Here is a 21503-nt window from a genome sequence, read left to right as displayed (position 1 = left end):
CTAGAATTAATGTCTGTCTCCTTGTTCTCACTATGATGTTTTAGTGACATTTTTGAAGAATAAATTAATTGCACTGCTGGCTTCCTTCCCTTCTGAAACTCTTCCCCACAGGGCATTACGTCTTTTATATATATATAAAACTGTGGGATATAATAATACTAACTCAAGCAAAGTGTTCTAGCTTGTGTGCTTGAACTTAAGCTTCATGCTAGGTGTATAGATATTTTTCATAGACTGTGGAGATTTATGCTGGTATAGGTTTTCCAGCAGCTCATATATGTCAGGACAAATTAGTGCATTTTGGCATTATGCTTTAGGATACACTTAAAAATGTTGACCATTTATTTTTATGCCTATAGGAAAACCTCTAGGTTTTGACAGCATCAAGGGCATAGGGCTATACAGCAGGCGTACAGCAGAACCGAAGGAAAACTAACATTTTAGTCCAGATTGTGGTTGCCAGGGCTGCCAGTAACAACTAAATCAGAAATCTACCAGTCTAAGAAAAAGGGGAAGCTGTGTTAAGGTTTATATATCTGTTTTCAAAAGTAGAGGTTACCATTCCCAGCTGTTCTTTCGTTGTTCCTGCGGGAGTTTGTTACATCTCCAGTAACCAGCTAGACTTTCTAAATCATTTCAGTTCTAAAGAACATATTATTAAAAATTGAGCCGCCTGACTTTTTGGACTGAAATTAGACAGGAAGCATTTGTACTAGCAAATGAGTCTCCATGTTTGAAAGGGTGATACCGCTGCAAGGAATGACTGGAGGACAAGGGCTGTGAACAGGCTATACCTCTTCAGAGGCAGCCTGCAGCAAGCAGGGTTCTCAAGTGTTGCTGTGTGCCGACAAGCCTTCATTCAAGTACAGTATAGGAGAGGCCATTTGTACAAAACGCCTCTATTTCCCACTCCCCTATACAGCTGATCAAGAGTCATCAGTATTCCTCATCCTTTTTCATCCAAGTAACTAAGCTTTTGCTAGAAATGGTAGTTACTTATATGTGAATCTATTTCTGTTAAATGTCTTTCAAACACCATGTAGAGATGCTCTGCTTGATCTCAGGAGGAAGACGTCTTGTTTGGCAACACTGCCTTTATATAGTTGTACAAAATTACTTGTCCTATTTCTGTCTGTCTCTCTCCTGCACTAATAAATCTTAGCAACCACCCATTCTGAGGGTGCTGTGGTTTCTAGCATAAAGCTCCTGAAGGCCCTGAAGGGGAAAACAAAAATTAAGTGCTAAAAACCCCTCTAAACTCCATTCACTCTGAATGAGATTTTAGAGGCTAAGTCTCTTGAACTTGTATGGAAGTCTCATCCCCATTTCTAAGTTATTCACTCATGCAAAAATCATGCAATCATCTATTCAGGGTGCACTAAGGCCTGGGTTACAAACATTCTTCCTCCCGAAACTTCTAATGCTTCAATAGCTTAGTAACTGTCAGCTGAATGATAGAAGAAATATATTACCAAAAACATCCTCTAAGCGTAACTTCCTCACTAGCCACAGCTTTATTTAAGCAATGAAGCTGTATGCCAGCCATTCCTACTATCAATCCTTAGGCATCTTCCTAATGGAGGGTTGTATCAGCTTTAATTCTTAGTGAGTGACAAGGGGCATCCTTCCAAACCAAGGGTAGCTCAGTGACCTGGAGCTATGGAACAGGATCAGTAGAAAGAAAAGTCTCAGAAAACCCGTAATAAGACAACTGCAAGCATTTCACACTTTACAGATAATTCTTTCTTAAAACCCATTTTGTGTGAGGTCAGCAAATCCTGCTGGATTTTCTCCAGAAGTTTGTAAAATTAACAAGCGTAGCCCTTCTGACTATTTTAAGTCATGTGACATTATGTGGGTCCAGTTTTCTAAGGTTATTTTCCAATAAAGGAATATTCAGTCCTCGCTCCCTTCATCTGAGTGCCAAAATGCCTTTACATGGTGGCCCCAGCGACATGGCAGACCCTAAGACAGTTATTCTGTGATGCCCCTCTACCTCCAGGACAGCTCAAAGACTATATGAAGGTGAGGACAGAGCGGCTGTACAACTGCCTGTTCCTAACTGTGTAGGCTTGCCTCCCTGACCAGAAAATTGAGCAATAGGCCTTTAGCGTACTTCTCTGATGAACTCCTTTTTTCTTAAATTCAGTGACCCAGTGGACATAAGGAAAGATTGACCATGCTCCATCTTTTTAAATAAGAGTCTGAAGCCTCGTGTTTGTGCAGAAAGTCACACAGCATCCATTTGGGTTATCCTTCTTAATGCATAACAGAAAGGGAGAAAAGAAATCTAACAGTTTGCATTACTGATTTTCCATAAGCAGTGTTCATACCCTGTCCCTGAGGGTGGTTCCCCACACCACACAGCTCTGTTTTCCAATTAATTAGACACAGAAATAAGCTAGATCGCTAGTCACTGCAGTATGACTCTCCCTGCCTCACCCCCTCAGCCAGCAGGAACTTCAGGCAAAAAATGTATTCATATATTGAGATCATGAGTTTGAAGTATGAACATTAAGATGAAATGTTCCAAGGTTATATTGAATGGCTATCTTGACTACCTTCTAAAACTCTGATGAAGAATTAAATTACTGGGCTAAAATAAATTTTTTTAATAGATAATATGTACGTGGGTCACCTCTTTTTGTGCCCAGAGTGCTGTTGCTCCCAAACTGGCAATGACCTGTTGACTCTTGGGCTGCAGTTACCAGATGTTCCCAGTTTACTGTAGGTCTCCTTGTATAATGCAACTTACAAATCTGCCTGAGCAATAGCACACATCCACATTTGGATAGTGGCACATGGTGAAATTGTAATACAGCCAAGGGCAAACCACTGAAATTGTTCTGCTAATTAGTTGAAATGCTCCGAGTGTAGCTGCATTAATATAAAGGGCTAGCATCAGGGAAATATTTCACTCTCTGAAATTAATGAGTAATTTCTGAAGCTATTGGCAACTACTCACAGTTACACAAAGGACAGGTTTCACCCCTTTCTGAATAACACTAAGTAATAAGCTATTTCTGTGCTGGAAAGAACCCCCAACAATTGGGGTATTTGGCTGTGAGGGAAAAAATGGGACCATAAGTATCCTTCCTGCAGCTCTGTCCAGAGTTATCAAAGTGCTCTTTAAAATCTTGGCATCGTAGTCCCTTTTTAACATGCACTTTGAGGAGCTGAGGCCCAGAGTAGCAATGTGACTCATTCCAGGCCACCTGAAGAGTCAGTGGGAAACTGGAAATAGAATTTGAATATTGGATGAGAACTGTGGTTTATAATTGCAGCTTATTCTGCCCTCCATTCAAAGAGAAAAAAAAATGGCTCGCTGCTGTTTCTGCTTGCCTCTAGTAATCAAGAGTATATTCTCCCAGTGTTCATAGTCAAGAGCAGCCAGCAAGTATCTGAAGAAAAGTCATGATCTGGAAAATAATAATAGGTTGTTTTCCTTGAAAATGAAGGGAATTAAGTTAAGCTGAAGCTTTCATCCCAGTTTCCCCCTACTTTTGCAAAATGGGTATAAGACATAATAGGACTAGGCAGTTACTACAGAGCAACCTCAAACTGCAGTTTAAATAAAAAGTGGGTATCAAAGCCAGCAATGTGTTGATGTAAAATAAGATACAGATCATGTTTAATAAAAGATGAACATTGCTTCATTGCTATTCCATCTTTAGCTCATTTACTAGAAAACCAAGCAAGTGCTCTAAACAAGTGCCAGAACTGGTGGAGAAATTAGGTTTATAAACAAGCGATGGCATGGACAAAAGCAGTAGACCTTTCGTCCAGTGTCCCACAAACATGCCCTTAGGAAAATAAGAAAAAATGAGCCTCAGTGACCAACTAGTTTCTAACACTGAAGGTCCTGCTACCTCGTTTTGCATACGGTTGTCCAGTAAGCAGCTTTCAAACTAATTTTAAATAACTGTTTAGGCCAGAGATTTAAAGGTTAAAGTGTTTTCATGCATTATATATCCCTCCATCAATTGATCTCCCAGACAGTCCTTTTTTACTTATCAAATAGCATCTTTGGTATGGAAGTTGTTCAGAGAACATAAATGTCACAAAATGCTATTTATACACAAACTTGGAAGCTCCCACTTACACTTATCTACCTGAAAATTTTGAAGCCAGATTACTTCAAAGCTGTGCTGGGCTGATATTAAAATTCTATTGAAATAGACAGTTCATGAGCACTGCAAACTTTAGTAACAGACACAAAGCTCACTTTGCCATACAGGCCTCCCCAAGGTGAGAGACTTAACAATATCATCTGGCAAGGTTTATTGCATTTGAAACCACTAAACAAACTGAATTCTCTTAGCATCAGAGAAAAAATGAGCTACAGTTATGGAATGTAGATATTCTCTTTGGAAATAATGGGTGCTGCATTTTATTCATAAATGCATATCTATATTCCAACTGGTAAATGTATAGGAATACAAAACTGTACCATCTTGTACACCTTCTTTCTCTTTGCTCTTTGCTTCTTGGATGTTTCTGTCTATGTGTTCAGCAATCTTCTTGCATGCCCTTGCCATAATTCAAAATGTGGTTTATAGTCCAGAAACTACAATGGTTGTGATAATGCTAAACTTTTCTTTCCCCAAGGTTTTATATTCTTGTAGAAAATATGTTTTGCTGTCAAAGAGACTAAGGATGGACACTATTAATATCTTAAAACCAACATAAATCTTACACCATTGTTGCTTCTATAAATTTAATAGCACCTACTTTGTTTCAATCAATCAGCCAAAATTAGTCCAGAGCCACTCAAACCTCCTAGATTCTGTATGAGCAAGGCATTTACAAGATGACTTACTGGGCTGTTTTTGTTTAGTTCTCACCCAGAGCTTCTAGATTTTCACATTCTCAAGCACGATTCAGGCAGGCATTCACATTCAGGCTTAAGGCACAGATATAGGACTCATTGAAGTCTTCTATACTTAAGCACAGAGACTAATGGTAATTTTTGTTTCACTTCTCTGCCTTTCTGTCCATAGCCACTTTGGGAGCTGGTCATCATTACGGATACCTGCACAATACTTCTTGTCATAAATAATACAAAGTTATACCTCCAGAAAAGTACTACATTGTCAATACAGCATTCAGTACAAAAATCGTAGATCTTTGTTAGTATTTTAATTAAAAAAGTGTCCTAAAGTAATATGAGAGCCTATCATGGGAAATAAAAGCTTTCCCTTGAGACCAGGTGAAAAAGACACTGTATATTGTGCTGGAAGAAAACTAAAGGTTTTGAGGAATTTTTTGAAGGTAATAAAATACCTGAGAGCAGGTGCATGTACACATGGCTCTGAAAAGGATGTATTTGTGTTAGAAAGTGTTAAAGAACTTAATTTCATATTGTAGATTATATCATAGTCTAGATACAGTTCTTCTGAAGTTAGTGGCTCCCAAGGCCTGAGTCAGGGTCATACAGAAAGACTAACTGACCTATAGTTAGCAAGGGCCAAATCAAGGCTAGTGAGTCAACACCTTTTGCACCTGGACATATTTGCAGGTGACTACTATGAGTGGCTAAGCATGGGCTTTGCCTCTGAAGCTTTTTCAAAGCGTCAGCTAGTGGCAGAACTGATGTTGAGGGGTCTGGAGAGGATGCTGGATCATGGCGGCCACATGTGCTTATATTGGAAAGTAGCACAGATGACAGGACACAGAAATATTTTCCCAATAGCTTTTAGATGTTTAAAGTACATTCAAAGTCCACATTTCCTATTTCCTATCAGCATTGCTTTCATCTTGGTTGTGGGTTTTCGCAGCAACTTTTTGTTGTTGTTGTTTCTTTGTTTGTTTGGGATTTTGTTTTGTTTACAATTAATTATTAATCATTGAAGAAGAAGGTTGAGGCCCAGGCGATAATCTGCCTTCTGCCTTTTTCAGGGACTTTCTGACAGTTTTAATGGGGAGGGTTATTCATGTGAATCACTGTAGTTTATATCGAACACTACAAATCAGAGGTGGGCATTCCTTCATAAACATAAAGTAGTCAAAAGTAATATACAAATACTTTTTTCTCTCCAGAGTGCTGTTTGTGGGAAGTAATTTTACTATAAGGCGTAATTTCAGTCATCCCCTGTCATTTCAAACACTGTGTATCATTGCAAAATATCACTTTAACTATAAATAGAAAGATTACCTTATGGTTATGTTGGTTTTAGAGCAGGATCTCTCTTGAGACATATTTGAGTGAGAGCCTTATTTTTCTTCCTGAGCCATTGAAGAATTCTACTTTTTTTCTATCAGAAGTCTTGCCATTCATAACAAATGATGAAGTATCAGTCCAAACGAGGAATGAAAATACTTCTATTTCTCAGGAATGAAGAGAAATTATATGAAGTACCAGCAGCCAAATAACCGACATCCCAGAGATTTCATTCTAGGACTGGTTATATTTTTTCAGGATATTTCACACTAAGTAATTCCAATTCTATTTATTATGACTAAATCAATCTAAAATGTGATGCTTTGTATGAATTAAAAAGGCTGTTTCCATTAAGGTTACACCTGAAGTTTGTATGAGAGTTTGTTTTCCCTTACTCAGAAGGAAAATAGCAGTGGAGGACTCCCAAGGAAACAGCAGTGTGTAAACATATTTTCAAAAGTCAGGTTAGAACCTTGCAGCAAAATTTCTTATCTCTCCACTCCCCCCTTTTTAATATTTTGAGCACAAGATTTTTCATGAGAGCAGTATTGCTGTGCAAAAGACCATGTTTCCTCCATTGGTTTTTAGGTTGGTTTTTTTTTTGGATTCTTTTTTTCTGGGTTTAGTATCTTTTCTTCATATTTTTCATCAAAAATTTCTTCATTGTCTCCTTCTCTCTCACCCCTCCCTGTAACCTAACTGGGGTCAGAAAAAGGAAGAGATAAAGAAAAGCTCACTGAGAGGCATGGGAATGTCACTTTTGTAAAGATGGATAGAAACAGCTGAGGAAAATTTTGTTTACAAAATACTACTGCCTCTACTGATGTTATTTTTCATACTACCAAATGAAATTAATGAATTCTTTGGATTCGGTTTGGTTTTCTGGGGGATTTTTATTTGTTTCCAAAGATTCTTCTGCAACATGGAAAAATGATGTTGCATACACCTAAATCTGGTTTCTCTCTGCAGGCATCACCACTGTATTGACCATGACAACTTTGAGCACCATTGCAAGAAAGTCATTACCCCGTGTGTCCTATGTCACTGCTATGGATTTGTTTGTTACTGTATGCTTTCTATTTGTCTTTGCTGCTCTGATGGAGTACGCAGCCCTCAACTACTACTCTAGTTGCAGGAAACCAAACTGTACTAAGAAGAAAAAGTCGGTAAGATGGGCACTTTTAAATTTCTTTTCTAGTATGTGCATGGCTCAGAGAACAGACAACCATTCAATGGCAGCCTGTAATCCTGTGCTACTCTGCTGCTCTGAGCTCTTCTCAGTTTGTTGTGTGATCTGCCCTGAAAGCTGATTGATAGGAAATAGTTACCCACAGTAACAGCAGAATCAGTTACATGCCACTCGAGTGAGGTGTGTTCCTAACTGAAGCAACCTGCTGACCATGAGGCAGCAACACTGCCTACAGGTCTTTTGTCTGTAAGTCATAAAGGGCTCCCACTGAAAGAGATTGCATAGCTTGTTATACAAACACATGTACATCAATGTATATTCAAATGCATCCACTATTTCATGGCTTAAGAGGTCTAGAAATATTTATGAACTTTGCAAACGGCATTTCAATGTCTCCACTGAGAACCAGCACTTATTTTTAGCCCTATACACAAAGGAGCTTATTCCCAAGTATAGAAACAGAGGCCACATGAAAAGATTTTATACATAACTGCATTTTGGGCCAAAAAGACACTTCCAGAAGTAACACCCAGACACCCTCAAAAAGCTGCTTATTTAGAATCAATTAAAACAATCATGCAGGAAGAATTGCCTGGTGTACTTTACAATTGACTACGAGAGTGAGAGGGGGCAGGATAATGGAAAAAAAAATCTCAGTGAAAACACAGGGAAGGGGAAGTGAATTGTCCACTCAAGAGCAGTGGAACCCATTATGTGTTTGAGATCAGTAATGGGACACGTTGGATGCCATTTTGTGTAATGGAGGAAATAAGGACATTTGAAATTAGGAAAAATCTGAAGGTGGAAATCAAAGAGAGAGAAGGCTAATTTCAGGGAATAATAGGTCATGAAGTAAAAGGGGTTGAACGAAGAGCTATACAAAAGAATCGAATGAAGAACTAATGAAGGAAAAGCTGAAATAAATATGGAATTAGAGAAAGCGTAGAAAACCATTGACTTAGTGAAATCTCCTTTAAACCTCTAATAGGTTCTTGTAAAAATGCATTGCACATAAAAGGCAAATGACTGTTACCAAAAGTATGACACCATCAAAATAAACTTGCTAATGATGAAACTAAAATTATAGAAAGATTAAATGAAAAAGTCATGAGCCTCTTTGTGAGCAGGATGTATTTCTAGATGTGTGAATGAAGATGAGGGAAAGCATGCAACACTGACGAGATTTAAATTAACATAAAAATCAATACATACTTAGCTATTGTTTGCTAATAAATAAATCTAATGAGTAGAATAAAGATTTAAAATGGGTGGAACCTAAGTGTGCATTCTGCTGATGCTTCATGAAGTTTTAAAGTGTATAGGTATTACCCTGAATATCTGATACCCTGACAATACCCTCATAATACCCTGAAATTTGTTTTATGGACAAATGCATTTAAATGTTTGGTTTAAAGAATGTTATTGAATATTAAATGCATATGAAGCAATGTTTCCTTCTGAATAATTCTTTTGTTATCTTTGTTTAAGCTACCTGATGTCGGTTTTGGCCATGTGATGGTAAGTAAACTCTTTTATTCAGTGAAAGCAATGGAGGCATGAATGTATGGTTGACATTTACTTGCAGTAATTCCTGAGAAAGCTGTAATGCTATGTTATGCTTTACCCTGACTTTTCCATAAATATTGCTTTGCTTTTTTGTTAAAAGGTCAGTTTGGTTTTGGCTGTGGCAGAGGAACATAGCTGCCTCTTTCGATATGGACTTATCAAATTATTTGGGAGGTAGAATATTGTCTGTTATTTTAATCCCAGAAATTCTGTGTGTCTGCTTTATACAATACTGCAGTTTCTCACTACGTTTTATAAAGAGTAATAAGCACAAGTTATGTCACAAACTTATATGGAGTTTTAACTAAGTTTCATGAAAAGTAATTCATTTATGCGTATCTGTAAAATCTTTAGTAAGCTTTCAGGTGGATTTTCAAATAATGCAGGCACACAAGTTTAACACAGTTAGTTGTACTATATCTAAAAATGGAATAAATTCTGTTCCTGAAACATCTATATAACTGTATGTATACGTACAGAAGTGATAAAATTGAAACTGAGCACAAAATTGTGTCTCCAAGTTGCATGAAATGTGAAACTGCCATACATACTAATATATATACAAGCATACAGATGGCCATTTATTTAGCTGCTTGGGTGGCCTGATTCCCAGCTATCAGGTCCAAATAAGAACAGGGACAGAACTGAAACATTGCTTTTGCATTTCTTGGTTTGAATATACTGAAGTTTTTCATTTACAACTACTTGCTTCATAACAAATAATGTTATAGACTTTGTTTTCAGTTTTGGTTGGTTTTTTTTACCATGAGTTTTCTGATGTATTTAAAGAGATCTATAGCATTGAAAAACTGCTTATTGACAATGAGTGGTTTTACAGCAAGTATTGCATTTGTACACTCACTACTGCTGTCACTCCGTGGACAGACTTATCTGAAAGATTAAGTTAATAAGGCACATTGACTGGTAGCAGCACTTTCCTTTTTCCAATTAAAAATAAAAAGATACACAATTAAAATGACACTAGGGTTTAACACTTAGTCTTTGTCTAGATCTAGTCAATTTGATCTGCTTGGAAGGTATCTGCAGCCTTTGCAAGTTCTTTCCCTTCCCCTTCCCTTTCCCCTTTCTTTCCCCCTCTTCCTCTCCCTCTCCCTCTTTTTCCTTTTCCTTCTCCCTCTCCTTATCCCTCTCCAAACCCTCTTTTTTCTCCTTTTGCCTCTGCTCCCTTTCCCTATCATTCTCCCTCTCCCTCTTCCTCTCTCTATCCTTTTTCTCACTATAAGACAGATATTGAGCAGGGCCCTGTCCTATACATAAACAACTTCCATGTTCAAGCTGTAGCTCAACCTGCATATGTGTCTCTGACTCTCAAGATATCATCTTGTCTTTTCCAGCCTTGTAGTGATGCCACCTAAAAGGTGAAATTTACTAATCTTAGTAAATCCATGTTCAGGTAATCCCACCCTTTGTTTTTCTCCTAGAGAAACCTCCGCACTTACATCTTCTCTGAAATAATTTTATTTCAGTGCTGGGTACTGGGATGGTGCCCACTGTCTGTGGACCCGTTTCCTCCCAACCCCAGCTCAGCAGGTCACACAGGACACAGTGGGTACCATCCACCTTTACCTTGTATCTAGTCACTTCAGGACCCCTGCTAGCAACCAAATTAATCAGGGCATTAATTTTGTCTTCTGTGATGAGCAGATAGTTGATAAAACAATAACAAAAAAACCCAGGCTATTGATAGATGAGAAAGTTTCCTTCGCGGCACCAGGGCACTTATTTATCTTCACTTACCAAAATCATCTGGAGAGGTCTAACTTAACCTTACTTTTTTTTGTAAGTACATAAATATTGTAGCTAAGCATAGAAAATTTCAGTCCCTGAGTAGGAAATTTTCATAAAAGGCTGAAATAAACGAATGATATGTGTCACAGTGGTATAGCAGAACTCCATGTACTCTTTAGTCGTAGCTATTTTCCTCTCCAAAGTGCTAGTCAAAAAATGATTGCTTGTACAAAAATCTTAGCCTTTTTCCATGTACAGCACACTGTATACCTCTGAAACCAGCCACCTGAAACTTTACAAATGAGAGAGAAGACCATGAGGGTGTAATTTCTGTCATCTAATCTCAGATATAAAGTCATTCGCAACAAATAGATTTGGAATAAGCTGCTTCTAAATGGCAATATGTTTACAGTCCCCAGCACAATGCACCTGAGAGATTTTAGCCATTTACTTATGATGAGATGAATTGAGTCCTGGAAGTAATTGGCTGGATACCATAGAGCAGTTGTTCAGATGTAGTTAACTGTGTTGGAGATGCCAACATCTAAGCAGAAGGATGCCACATCAAATTCTTAGCTCAGGGACCAGCATTTTTAATGAAATGGGTAATACCATTGTGTGCCAAACCAAAGGGCTTGTAGAAAGAAAATGAAGTCAATAGAAAAAGAAAAGTTTCCACCAAGGCACATCAGTCCTATCTCTGATCTGTTTCACATCCAGAGTGGAAGTTTTCAGATACATCTCAACACCTTCAACAGGAAATGCTGAGTACTTTGTATAGTAAGTGTGGAAGCAGGGGCCCAGATCGTCCTCCAGAATGCAAGCAGGCATGAAGCAGAGGTATGACTAGCTTGTTAATGGACACCCAGCATGCTTCTGCAGGCAGAGGTGATGCTCAGTGCAATCATAGGAAGAGGAAAGTCCCCTGAGGTGGAAAAAACTGCACTGGTAGGGCTGGAGTCTGCTTTGTCAGGATGGTGCAGACAGGCAGTGAATCTGATGGGACCTTTCCTAGTGATGCCAACAGAGGAGGTGACATTTGTGAGGATGGAACGAGTGGCTTGATGAGAGAGGAGACTGTTGTGAGAATGCACCTTTAGTGAAAAGGAAATGGTGTGACAGAAAAGCTGACAAAGTGCAAATAGGGAGTACATTGAAGAAGGAAAGGTCTGTAGGAGTGAGTGGTGCTGTGAGGATGCATGATATCAGTGTCCTATTTCTGAGCATGGTTAGTGCCACAAGCACTAAGCGGGCAATGCCTAGGGATGGCATTTTGAAATCTTGTACTGAAATAATCACTATCTGTTGCTGACTGTATCTGTTTTTATAAATTATGGTAAAGTTCAAAGGCAGTAAATGGAACTACACTAGGTGGAGATTGTTCTGTAATTAAATCATGAGGGGAGACATGTTTCTTATTTTTCAGAATCCACTCTTAAATGTAGTAGCTACAAGTGTTTAAGGAAACTTGAAAATAACATTGACAGGCAAGTGAACTCTGAAGTGTGAAAAAAAATGATTGAGTAACCCAAGCAGGAAATACGCCTAGAATTATTCAACTTTCTGCTCCATAATGTGTCGATGGAAATTTCAACTGAAAAGGCATCTTTTGAGGGAAAGATGCTCCCTAGATCTAGAATTCCTATAATATCAACCTCTTATTCTCAGCTCCTGTGAATTTTCTTTTTCTCGTGATTCTTCATTTTGATCTGCATCATCCATGGAAGCTTATCAAACTGTTGGTTTCTTTTTCTCTCCTCAGAATTATTCTGTACTTGATATGAGACCACCAACTACAGTCATTACATTGAACAATGCCATGTATTGGCAAGAATTTGAAGATGCATGTGTCTATGAATGTCTGGATGGGAAAGACTGCCAGAGCTTTTTCTGTTGTTACGAGGAGTGTAAATCAGGCTCATGGAGGAGAGGACGGATTCACATAGACATCTTAGAACTGGACTCTTACTCTAGGGTCTTTTTTCCTACATCCTTCCTGCTGTTTAACCTGGTCTACTGGGTTGGATACCTCTATCTTTAAATGTTGCCTGTAGTGATGAAGACTCCTATGTTTTCACACTGCGGAGGTATGGTGAAAGTGGAGAAAAAGTGAAGGACACTGTCAGTTTCATCTCAAATTATAAAAGCCACATTAACCTTCACCATCACAAAGCCTGATGAAGAATTTTAATATGTAATTGCCTGAAAAAGAAAAGTGTGGAAGAATTCTCTCCTTACTGCTGTTCATTTTAAGGAAAAGATTCTTACAAAATTCAATTGAATTTGTAGTGTAAGCAATGTTTATGAATAATTATTGTATATTAGAATCTCTACTGTTCTCCCTTGGCATAGAAGTTATTCACAGTTCAGGCAAAGGTTAAATATGTAATTTTGGTTTTTATTCCCATACCTTCTTCAGAATGCTGCCATATTCCTGAGGCTCAGAGCAACAGACACTGGCACTGGCAAATAAGCCAAAGCTGATGAAACCATTCATTTGTATTTAATCTTGCTTGAGCTATGTCCCATAGATTTTGGGAAATATTTCGTTGGTGATCTCCCTGCTATAGAGAAACCACCAAATGACAGTAGGAAGTGTCTGGTGGGATCAAAACATGGACGTTACTTTCTTCAAAGGTCTGGGATTCATGGAATTAGCCACTTACCTACACATATTGGTTTTAACTTAAGGTGAAAAGGTAGAGTTATGAGAAAGCTATTATTTTGATATAAATAAAAGACTTGCCTATCACTGAGGCAGCTGTAGGCATAACTTCTAAAATTTTTCAAGCTTTTAAATGTCTTTTTTATGTCTGGTTAAACACAGGATGGTCATTGATTTTTAAAGTACTTGAAGCAGGACAAGATTCCTGCTTGTTTGTGTCATTGTAGCAGATCATAGTTGATAGGCCATGAGTAAAAATCACTATGTAATAGCACTAGGAGTATGTGACTTTCTTCAGATTACAATTTACTAAGAAGTGCTCTCGTGCATTCTTTTTTTTCTCTCAAAGTTATTTTACAAAATTGAAAAACATGTGTGCCAAAGGACATTTTTTGTTCCTTCCATAAAATGAAATATTGCGGTCCTTACTCACAGCAGTTGTTCCCTGAGTCTGAGCTGAAGACTGAACACTTTTCATTTCACTTAAAAAGGGCATTATGGGAATTCACTTGGAATAATCGTGGAATAGTAACCACATGTAGGAAAATGCCGTTTTCACTTTTTCCTTACCTACCAACTAACCTGAAAAGCTGTTTTGTATTTTTTAAGCTTTTGAGTGTTAAATTCTTAAACTACCCATTTTTCAAAAACTAGTTTTACAGTGTTAAACTAGATTACATCTTTTACAGACAGTCTTAATTGTTATGAGGCAAACAAAACAGATTCAAAACTAAATAGCAATGGCTTGTTACTACCCTTTGGATGACAAATGGTTACAAATCACTAGAGTTAAAACATACCTAAACCCAAAATTCTTTTTTTTTTTTCCTCTTCTGAAGGACCTGATAATTCTTTTACCATCTCAAAAAAATGTGTGTCTCTTTCACCCAGTATTCGATAAAAAATGAGTAGCAGATGTGATCAAAGAGCAGTTCTTTTTCTCCTCAGAAGGCAAATCCTGCAAACAAGCAAAAACTAATGCAGTGGTAATTCTAAAAGAACAGAAATTCTGTTGTGTTCTTTGAAACATCACTGTCTGTTATTGCTGTTGCTCTGTGCTTCCAGTGAAGTTGAATTGAAAAATAATTACACAAAAGTTAATTGTAGTTATTCAAAATATGTCCTTCTGTTTTTCGCTTGTCTAAAATATCAGACAGAACTGGATTTAAGTGGGGTGGTCCTTTCTAAGGACTGAAAAAATTCAAATTAGAAGCACAGAAAAGAAATACTTGGGTTAGGTTTATTAGCAATATCTGCCCAATCTGATGTCTTCTGAATCCATGATACCCTTCTGATTTAAAAATATGTGTTGAAGATTTTGCTAACTCTCAGTAGCAAGTTACTCTGTAAAATCTATTACTCTGTAAACCTCTGCATCCTGCACTTGGAAGTATGCATTTTATTTAAGAATGTGAGTTATATTTTCATCAGTGCAAGAAGGTGATTGAATTGAAGTTGAATATCCTGGTCTCTATTTATGAATTAGTCTACTCTAAAAACCACCTTAGCCATATTTTGAAAGGACGCTAGAAATATTTCAAAACTAAATAAAAGAATTGAAAGTTATCCTTTAGAGGCCTGATCCTGCAAACCCTCTGCACAATCAATTGATTTTGGTGGGAGTATTGAAACAGATGAGACACCAGAAGGTACTTTCCACCATTAGATCTTGAAAAGCTAAAGCGAGGTTTATTTAGTAGTTGCATACTTGAGTGAATGTCCTGGGAGTAAGTGTGGAAGTAGAATGTTCTCATTTTAAATGATGTGCATATACTTTTCTTACACTTCTGCTCATGGCTATCCATTCTTGCTAAAAGCATACAATCCCATCAGATCCTTCCTTGGAAGACTGATTCTGCTAAGTCTATTCATACTGCCTCTGCTTTGTGGGTGCTTTCATAAACAGAAGTTGGAAGTATATAGTTCTATTTGCCATGGTCCTAACAAACAAAGAATCTGCAGACACTACTGGCTTCTCCTCTTTTACTGACAGCAGAGGACATATTCTACAGTGTAATATATTCTATTCTGGGTTTATGTGCAAAAAATTGATTTATATGGAAGGTGAGCAGCCACAGGCTGGCAGGTTCCAGAATGCCTTCGTCTGCTTATTCCTAGTTGCTTGGTTTACTCTCTCTGCTTCACTGCTCTGTCTTTGGCAGCCACTGAAAAACCAGAGATCAGGAAAGATAAGCTTTCTAGGCTCTGCAGTTCATTCAAAATGCTGTTATTCTAGACACCTAGATAATGTGGTCTGCATATATCTATGTGCCATATCCTTCTGTAATAGTAAGAATATCCTTATTAACCTCCAGATATTCTTTTGAAAATTGAAAAAAATCAACAGTTCTGTGCACTGTGCACTGAGAAATGCAAGAACCACCTTTTAGCATTTTGGAACATTTTCTTCTGAGATAATTTCTTTTTCAAGACTTACATTTATTCAATTACTTCTTTATGTTATTTAGGACTTCTTTTTAGCCTTTCAAGGAAGGGAAGGAAACAGAGAAAGACAAAACTGAATTACTAGTGGAATGAATGAATTTGGATATGTATGTAAAACCACAAATCAAGTGTCTTCACATTAGACTCCTTCCTGTTTGAAGTTACAGAAAAGATTGTGAGGCTTTATTTAGCTAACCAACTTTTCCCAGGAAGATCTAAAGTAAAACCTCTTATTCTCTCTCTTCAATTAAAAGTTGATGGATGACGTTTTCTGGCATCGAGGGCAACATTTTCAAGATAGTTAAGAATTTATAAAAATATTGGTCTGCTTAATTCAGTCTTTTCAGTTCTCCTGGCCTGATGCCTAGCATATTGACAACTTCTTCTTTTACAGTGATTCTTCCAAGAATAAGCATATGAAAACTTGCAGCTGGTTTATGCTGTGTCCATTTCCAGCAGTAATGTGGAACTGAAGTACACCACACACCACACAATTTTAATGTAACTTTCTAATCAAGAAGTACGGTTATAGATTACAACACCTTGGGCACTTTGATAACCTTTCTTCTCTTTCAGATGCTAATTTTCTCCTCCACCGATTCTCACCTGTATATTGGTGTATTGCATGTGCCAATAAAAATGCTAAAAATTACAGCAGGAAGAATCAAAAAAGCCAGAACTGTCTTCACAGAGACAGCAATGAGTAGTGAAGCTAAAAGAGGAGGAAGAAATTATTTCTTATTGCTGTGCAATTCTTATCTGTCCCACTCCTCTTATTCAATTCTTCCTACCCACTACCCACAGCTAATTCCAAATCATCCAAGTGGTGGTTTGCACATTTATCAGCTGGAACAGCAATGACACATGAACCTTTAGCTGATAGGAAATGATATTTCTGGAACTGGAAGCATCATGCCAAATAGCTCAGATAGATAGATAGATAGCTATGATCTCGAACACTTTTGCAGCCCTAATGTGTCTTGGAGTCTATCACAGCTCACCTTACTTGATCATTTCATGAAGGGAAGAATGCTTGCCTCCTTTTTACACCAAATTTCACCATACACCTAGGAAAGTGGCTCTGCCCTGCCCATGCTCCAAGCGACCAGGAGCAGCTCTGGAAAGACCTAGTTGCTGTACTGCTTTGTGGGCAGGAAGACTCCATATTTTAAGACAGATTTCATTAGCCTTACAATCTGGAGGGTTGGTGTTACCTTCTAAGCTGTAAAACAAAGCGCCCACTACAGCTTATAAAGGCTGTCCATAACAGACTGTACTTTCCCCATTGGCTGCTCTTACTGGGTTTCCATAAAGCACTAAGAAAAGGCAAGCCATACCCCATAATCTTAGCTGCCTACCCAATTAGATTACTTTTTTCAAGGGATATTATTCTCGCTTACAGTGAAATCTTTGTGCCTCTTACGTTAGTGCCTTTAGCATTTCTTGATATCGAAGGATATATTATTCCCAGCCTGAGAGTTAGAAAGAGGGACAGTGACCTTGCTGGAGTTCTTCCTGAGCACTACAGTGAGTGACCAATATTCTAGATGTCTTCAACTTAAACATTGAGCATTTACATTGAGCATTTGTCCAATTTTTTTCTTTTTTTTTTTTTTAAGCAGTCTGTAGGTTTCTTAATTCCTAAGTAGCAAAGAAACTGCAATGGGATTTCAGCAGTTTAGCAAATTCTTCCTTCTTCACTTAGCAACTTCATTCCACCAAGAGATGCAGTGCATATACTTAAGGCTAATGTTTACTTCATCCAGGTCACTTCACAGAAGACTCTTTAAAACAGGCAAAAAACCAAACTATGCATTGGGAATGCATTTCCACAGCTGAAAGGTGAAGTTCTTTTTCCCTTACAGCCTTTTTTTTTTCCTGAGTTAATTTTAGAATCTTCCTCCCTCTCTCCCTTCACCTATAAAATTAGCAAGAATGAAATCACTCACGTACTGAAAACTTACATTAAAACTTACACTTAAATACTGAAAAAAGTATAGTATAATCTTATACTATATTTATATGCCTAAAAGCTTCTTATGATTCACCACATTGTCTTCTTGAAGGGTTCCAGTATGCGTGTGAAAATCAAAGCCTTCCTTCAAGACTCAGTTGCCTTAATAGTTTTATCTTTTCCCCTGGGATCCATGGTCTGTCTGGAAAACAAACAGAGAATCTACTTTCTTTATTGTTTAGACCACTGTTTTAGATGCTAAAAAAACCCCTATATTTTATAACTAAAAGGAAATGGTGTTTTAATAGGAAAAAAAATCATCTCCATTTGAATTGCATTGCTCTGACAATAATTTTTTTATACGCCATACCTGTGGTGTATAACTTAAAGTGATATACTATCCTATAAACCTGTCTAGGACTAAGTCCTGAATTAGGGATAAATATTGCTCTAATAATCTAATTTACCTAGCAGCTGTTTCTTTAAATAACTTTGGATTGTGACTGACTTCAGGCAGTTAGCTAGTGACCACTGATATTCCTCAAGGGAGATACTGAAGATCTGTGATGATGTATTCCTACAAGTTTTACTTTCGTTTCTTTTTTCTCTTTTGTTGTGGGTCCTCAAGACAATGTCTGTATGCATCTGGACTACTCAAGGGTTTTCCTAGAATACATGTGAAATTAAAAAATAAAATTCATCATGAAGTTCAGTGCCTCAGAGTTGGACACCTGAGAATTCTCTACTTTCTATCAAAACATGCATTTTGATCTTCTAATCATTTGCTATTTATGAAGGACAAAGTAAGACAGCAGAAGACGTGGTTACGTTTATTCATGTCTGGGGGTAGACTTGCTCTAGGACTGAATCAGGCAAATCAGGCACTGATACAGTCAGTTATTTGCCAGACATTCTTTTACCTAGGTAATGAGTGACACTAGCCAGAGGAGCCACAACAGCGTCTTTGCTGTCATGCACTCACATAACTTAGCTTTACTCGGAGGCCTCAGCCAGCCTGCAGAGCTTCTTATAAAGAAATCCAGGTGCTTCTTTTAGTGTTTAATACAGCACTAAATAGTCTTCTAATGCCTCTTTACCTTCTTACAGTCTATGGCAGTGCTTGGAAGAAATGAAGCTGTAGGGACATATTGTATTACAAAATACAAAGAATACAATATCCGGAGTGAAGCTGCTTATGGCTTCACTGTGGCTTGCTGTTGAGAATGTGTTATGATTGCAAGTTTCAAGAAAAGGCCTCTAGGTCTGAGTCAAAAGCTTCCTCATCAATCAGGACCATTGATCAGAAGAGGGGTTTAAGTTAAAATATTCCTACAAGCAGACAGGAGGAGCTTTGGGTCATAGAATCACAGAATCACAAAATCACAGAATGGTTAGAGTTGAAAGGGACCCCAACCCCACTGCCATGGGCAGGGACACCCTCCACGAAACCAGGTCATGTTCTGGAAGTGCTGACTATCCATTGACAGGCTTAAAAGCTTGTGGAGAGCAGATTTCTAACTTAAGTACTTAAAGTGAGATTTGTGATTTACGATCTTTAAGTATTTATCTAAAATAGGTAGACGCCAAAATTTCTAAATTGCACATAGAAAATAGATGAAGAGATCAATATTCCTGCTGTATTTTAACTGCTGACACATGTATGTGAAACAAAGCACGCTAGAGTCCATTGATACTTACAGACCACATGGGATCCTTAAAATGTGAGCTGCTGTTGAACTCACCGAAAGCTGGTTAAATAATTGCATCTGACACTGTTGCACAGGCAGACCAGGGAAGTATGCCATTGCTAAAGTGCTCCAAAGACATAAGCTTCCACAAAAGAGTACTCCTCTGAACAACAGTGGGAAACCTTGTGCAGAGAGATTACAGTATCAGTCCCCCATATTCTCTTTTATAGTCATTAAGGACTCTCGTGGCTTTAATGTCGTCCATACTCACATGCAGTGCTAACCATAAATCATGGGCCAACATGTGGCTGTTGCAAGTAGGAACACTAGGCTGGAGAGAATCTGAGTCCTGTCAGAGGCTATCAAAAGCAGTCATCAAACATCTCATATAATCCTGTTTTAAACTCCATATATGGTTCGCAAAACATTTTTTCACAACATGATAACGTACGGATTTTTTTTTTAAGTGAGTGCAATTTTAGGAATCACATAAAACTGCCAACTATGTGCCAAATTGAATTTTCTTATAGAACACAAAAAATTTTAGATTTCTAACTATCCTTCTTTCCTAAGTTTTTCTTAGGGATGTGTGATTTCTTTGCTAGCAGTGCAGCTTGTGATGTCATAGTGAAATGAAAGTACAATTATGTGCCCAATGTGCCTTGAATACTACAGGTAGCACTAGTACCAGTATGTCATTCTAAGTTAGGTAGCCATTCTAGTGATCTCCCAGACTGACCTAACCAGAAAAATCAAACACCCGTGTGCTTCATCTCCTCAAGTTCTCAGACAACAACTTTCCCTTATCGATCATATCCATTCCAGTTTACTTTGTGTTAAGGAGTAGGGCTGTGCGTCTAGAATACTATTTATATTCGTATTTTGATCCCAACATTTGTATTTCTGGATACAAATAAATACACATTATCAGAAAATGCAAGTATTGCGTGCATATGTTAGTGGTTTTATTTTCTTACAAAAGTTGTGAGCTTAACAAAATAGAAACAGACATCTGAAAGTTTGCCTAAGAAAAAAGGCACAGTGTAATAACTTTCTGATGGGTGTTCTTGAAAGGAATTTTAGAAGAGTCTTTAAAAATATTTTCAATAGTCAGCATGAGCAGCCAGTAAACTAAAAGATTTGAGACAGATTTATTCATGGAGCTAACGTGAAGTGGGAAGAATATTATACAAAATTCAAAGAGAAATCCAGGAATAAGATGTGTCTTTTGAATAAACTGCTTGAATATAAAGACTTCATCATTTAAAAATTGCAATCAAATTTGTTTTCAAAATTTTCCCAATCCCAACTTTTTCAGTACACTGGAAGCTAGTTCTTTGGGTCCGCTTACACAATGAAATTTACTGATAAAACTATACTCTGCATTTTTACAATTATAATTTCTTTGGCAGCCATTTATTGTAAAGAGAGTGTCTTCTTGGTTTATCTTATTTGAATGCAATTTAATTTTGCCTCTGTACATTCATGACCACAGAATTGCCAATCTTGACTCAGTTTGACTATGAAATCCCTACTCCTTTTCAGGATTCCAGTCCATGGTAACACTGGAGCTGACAGCTGAGCCACAGATAATGCAGAAACTCCCCAGATTTCTCACGATCTCAAAGATTTCCCTATCTGAGCTTGTGAAATTTATACTTTCTGTATGTTCCTACCACTAAGGCATTTTTTTCCAAAATATGTTTTATTTCACAAAATACCCCAATTACACCTAATTCTTCCGTATTATTTCATTCAACTTTCACTAAAAAAATCTCTTTTTCCCTTCAAAAGCTCCAATGTTTTCACTTCTTAATTTGACATGTAATTCCATGGTTTGCCTCTGTTAGTGTTTCGATACAACTGGTTACTAGTACTGACCTGTCTACTTAAAAATAAACATAGATTCTGGACTTTCCTAACAACACCTGATGCTTGTTATAACAGCGTATGACACGCAATAACCAAGTTGATGTGATTATGCCCCACTCCCCAGAATAACAGGTAAGCATAACTGTTGCCATGACTATGTGCCTTTTACACAATAGTCCTTAACTCATATATATTCACAGTGTGAACACTGCCAG

At 37.6% G+C, this 21503-nt stretch overlaps 1 protein-coding gene across 4 annotated transcripts in view; it reads left to right on the top strand.

Moving 5' to 3' along the window:
* GABRG3 (gamma-aminobutyric acid type A receptor subunit gamma3) overlaps nucleotides 1-21503 on the top strand; it is a 391763-nt gene that overhangs the window by 304107 nt on the left and 66153 nt on the right. For 2 of the 4 annotated variants that reach the window (XM_030476090.1, XM_030476089.1), the window contains 3 exons: nucleotides 7130-7326; nucleotides 8838-8867; nucleotides 12427-21343. In XM_030476090.1, coding sequence (XP_030331950.1) covers nucleotides 7130-7326; nucleotides 8838-8867; nucleotides 12427-12705 — 506 coding nt within the window. In that variant the 3' untranslated portion in view covers nucleotides 12706-21343. Of the gene's footprint in view, nucleotides 1-7129; nucleotides 7327-8837; nucleotides 8868-12426; nucleotides 21344-21503 lie in introns of those variants that run through there. The other 2 variants (XR_003989999.1, XM_030476091.1) reach the window with 1 other exon arrangement.

This window comes from Strigops habroptila, chromosome 2 (genome assembly GCF_004027225.2).
Source record: "Strigops habroptila isolate Jane chromosome 2, bStrHab1.2.pri, whole genome shotgun sequence".
Lineage (NCBI taxonomy): Eukaryota > Metazoa > Chordata > Aves > Psittaciformes > Psittacidae > Strigops > Strigops habroptila.
The sequence above is the reverse complement of the archived record's forward strand: the minus strand, read 5'-3'. Positions and strand labels throughout refer to the sequence as shown.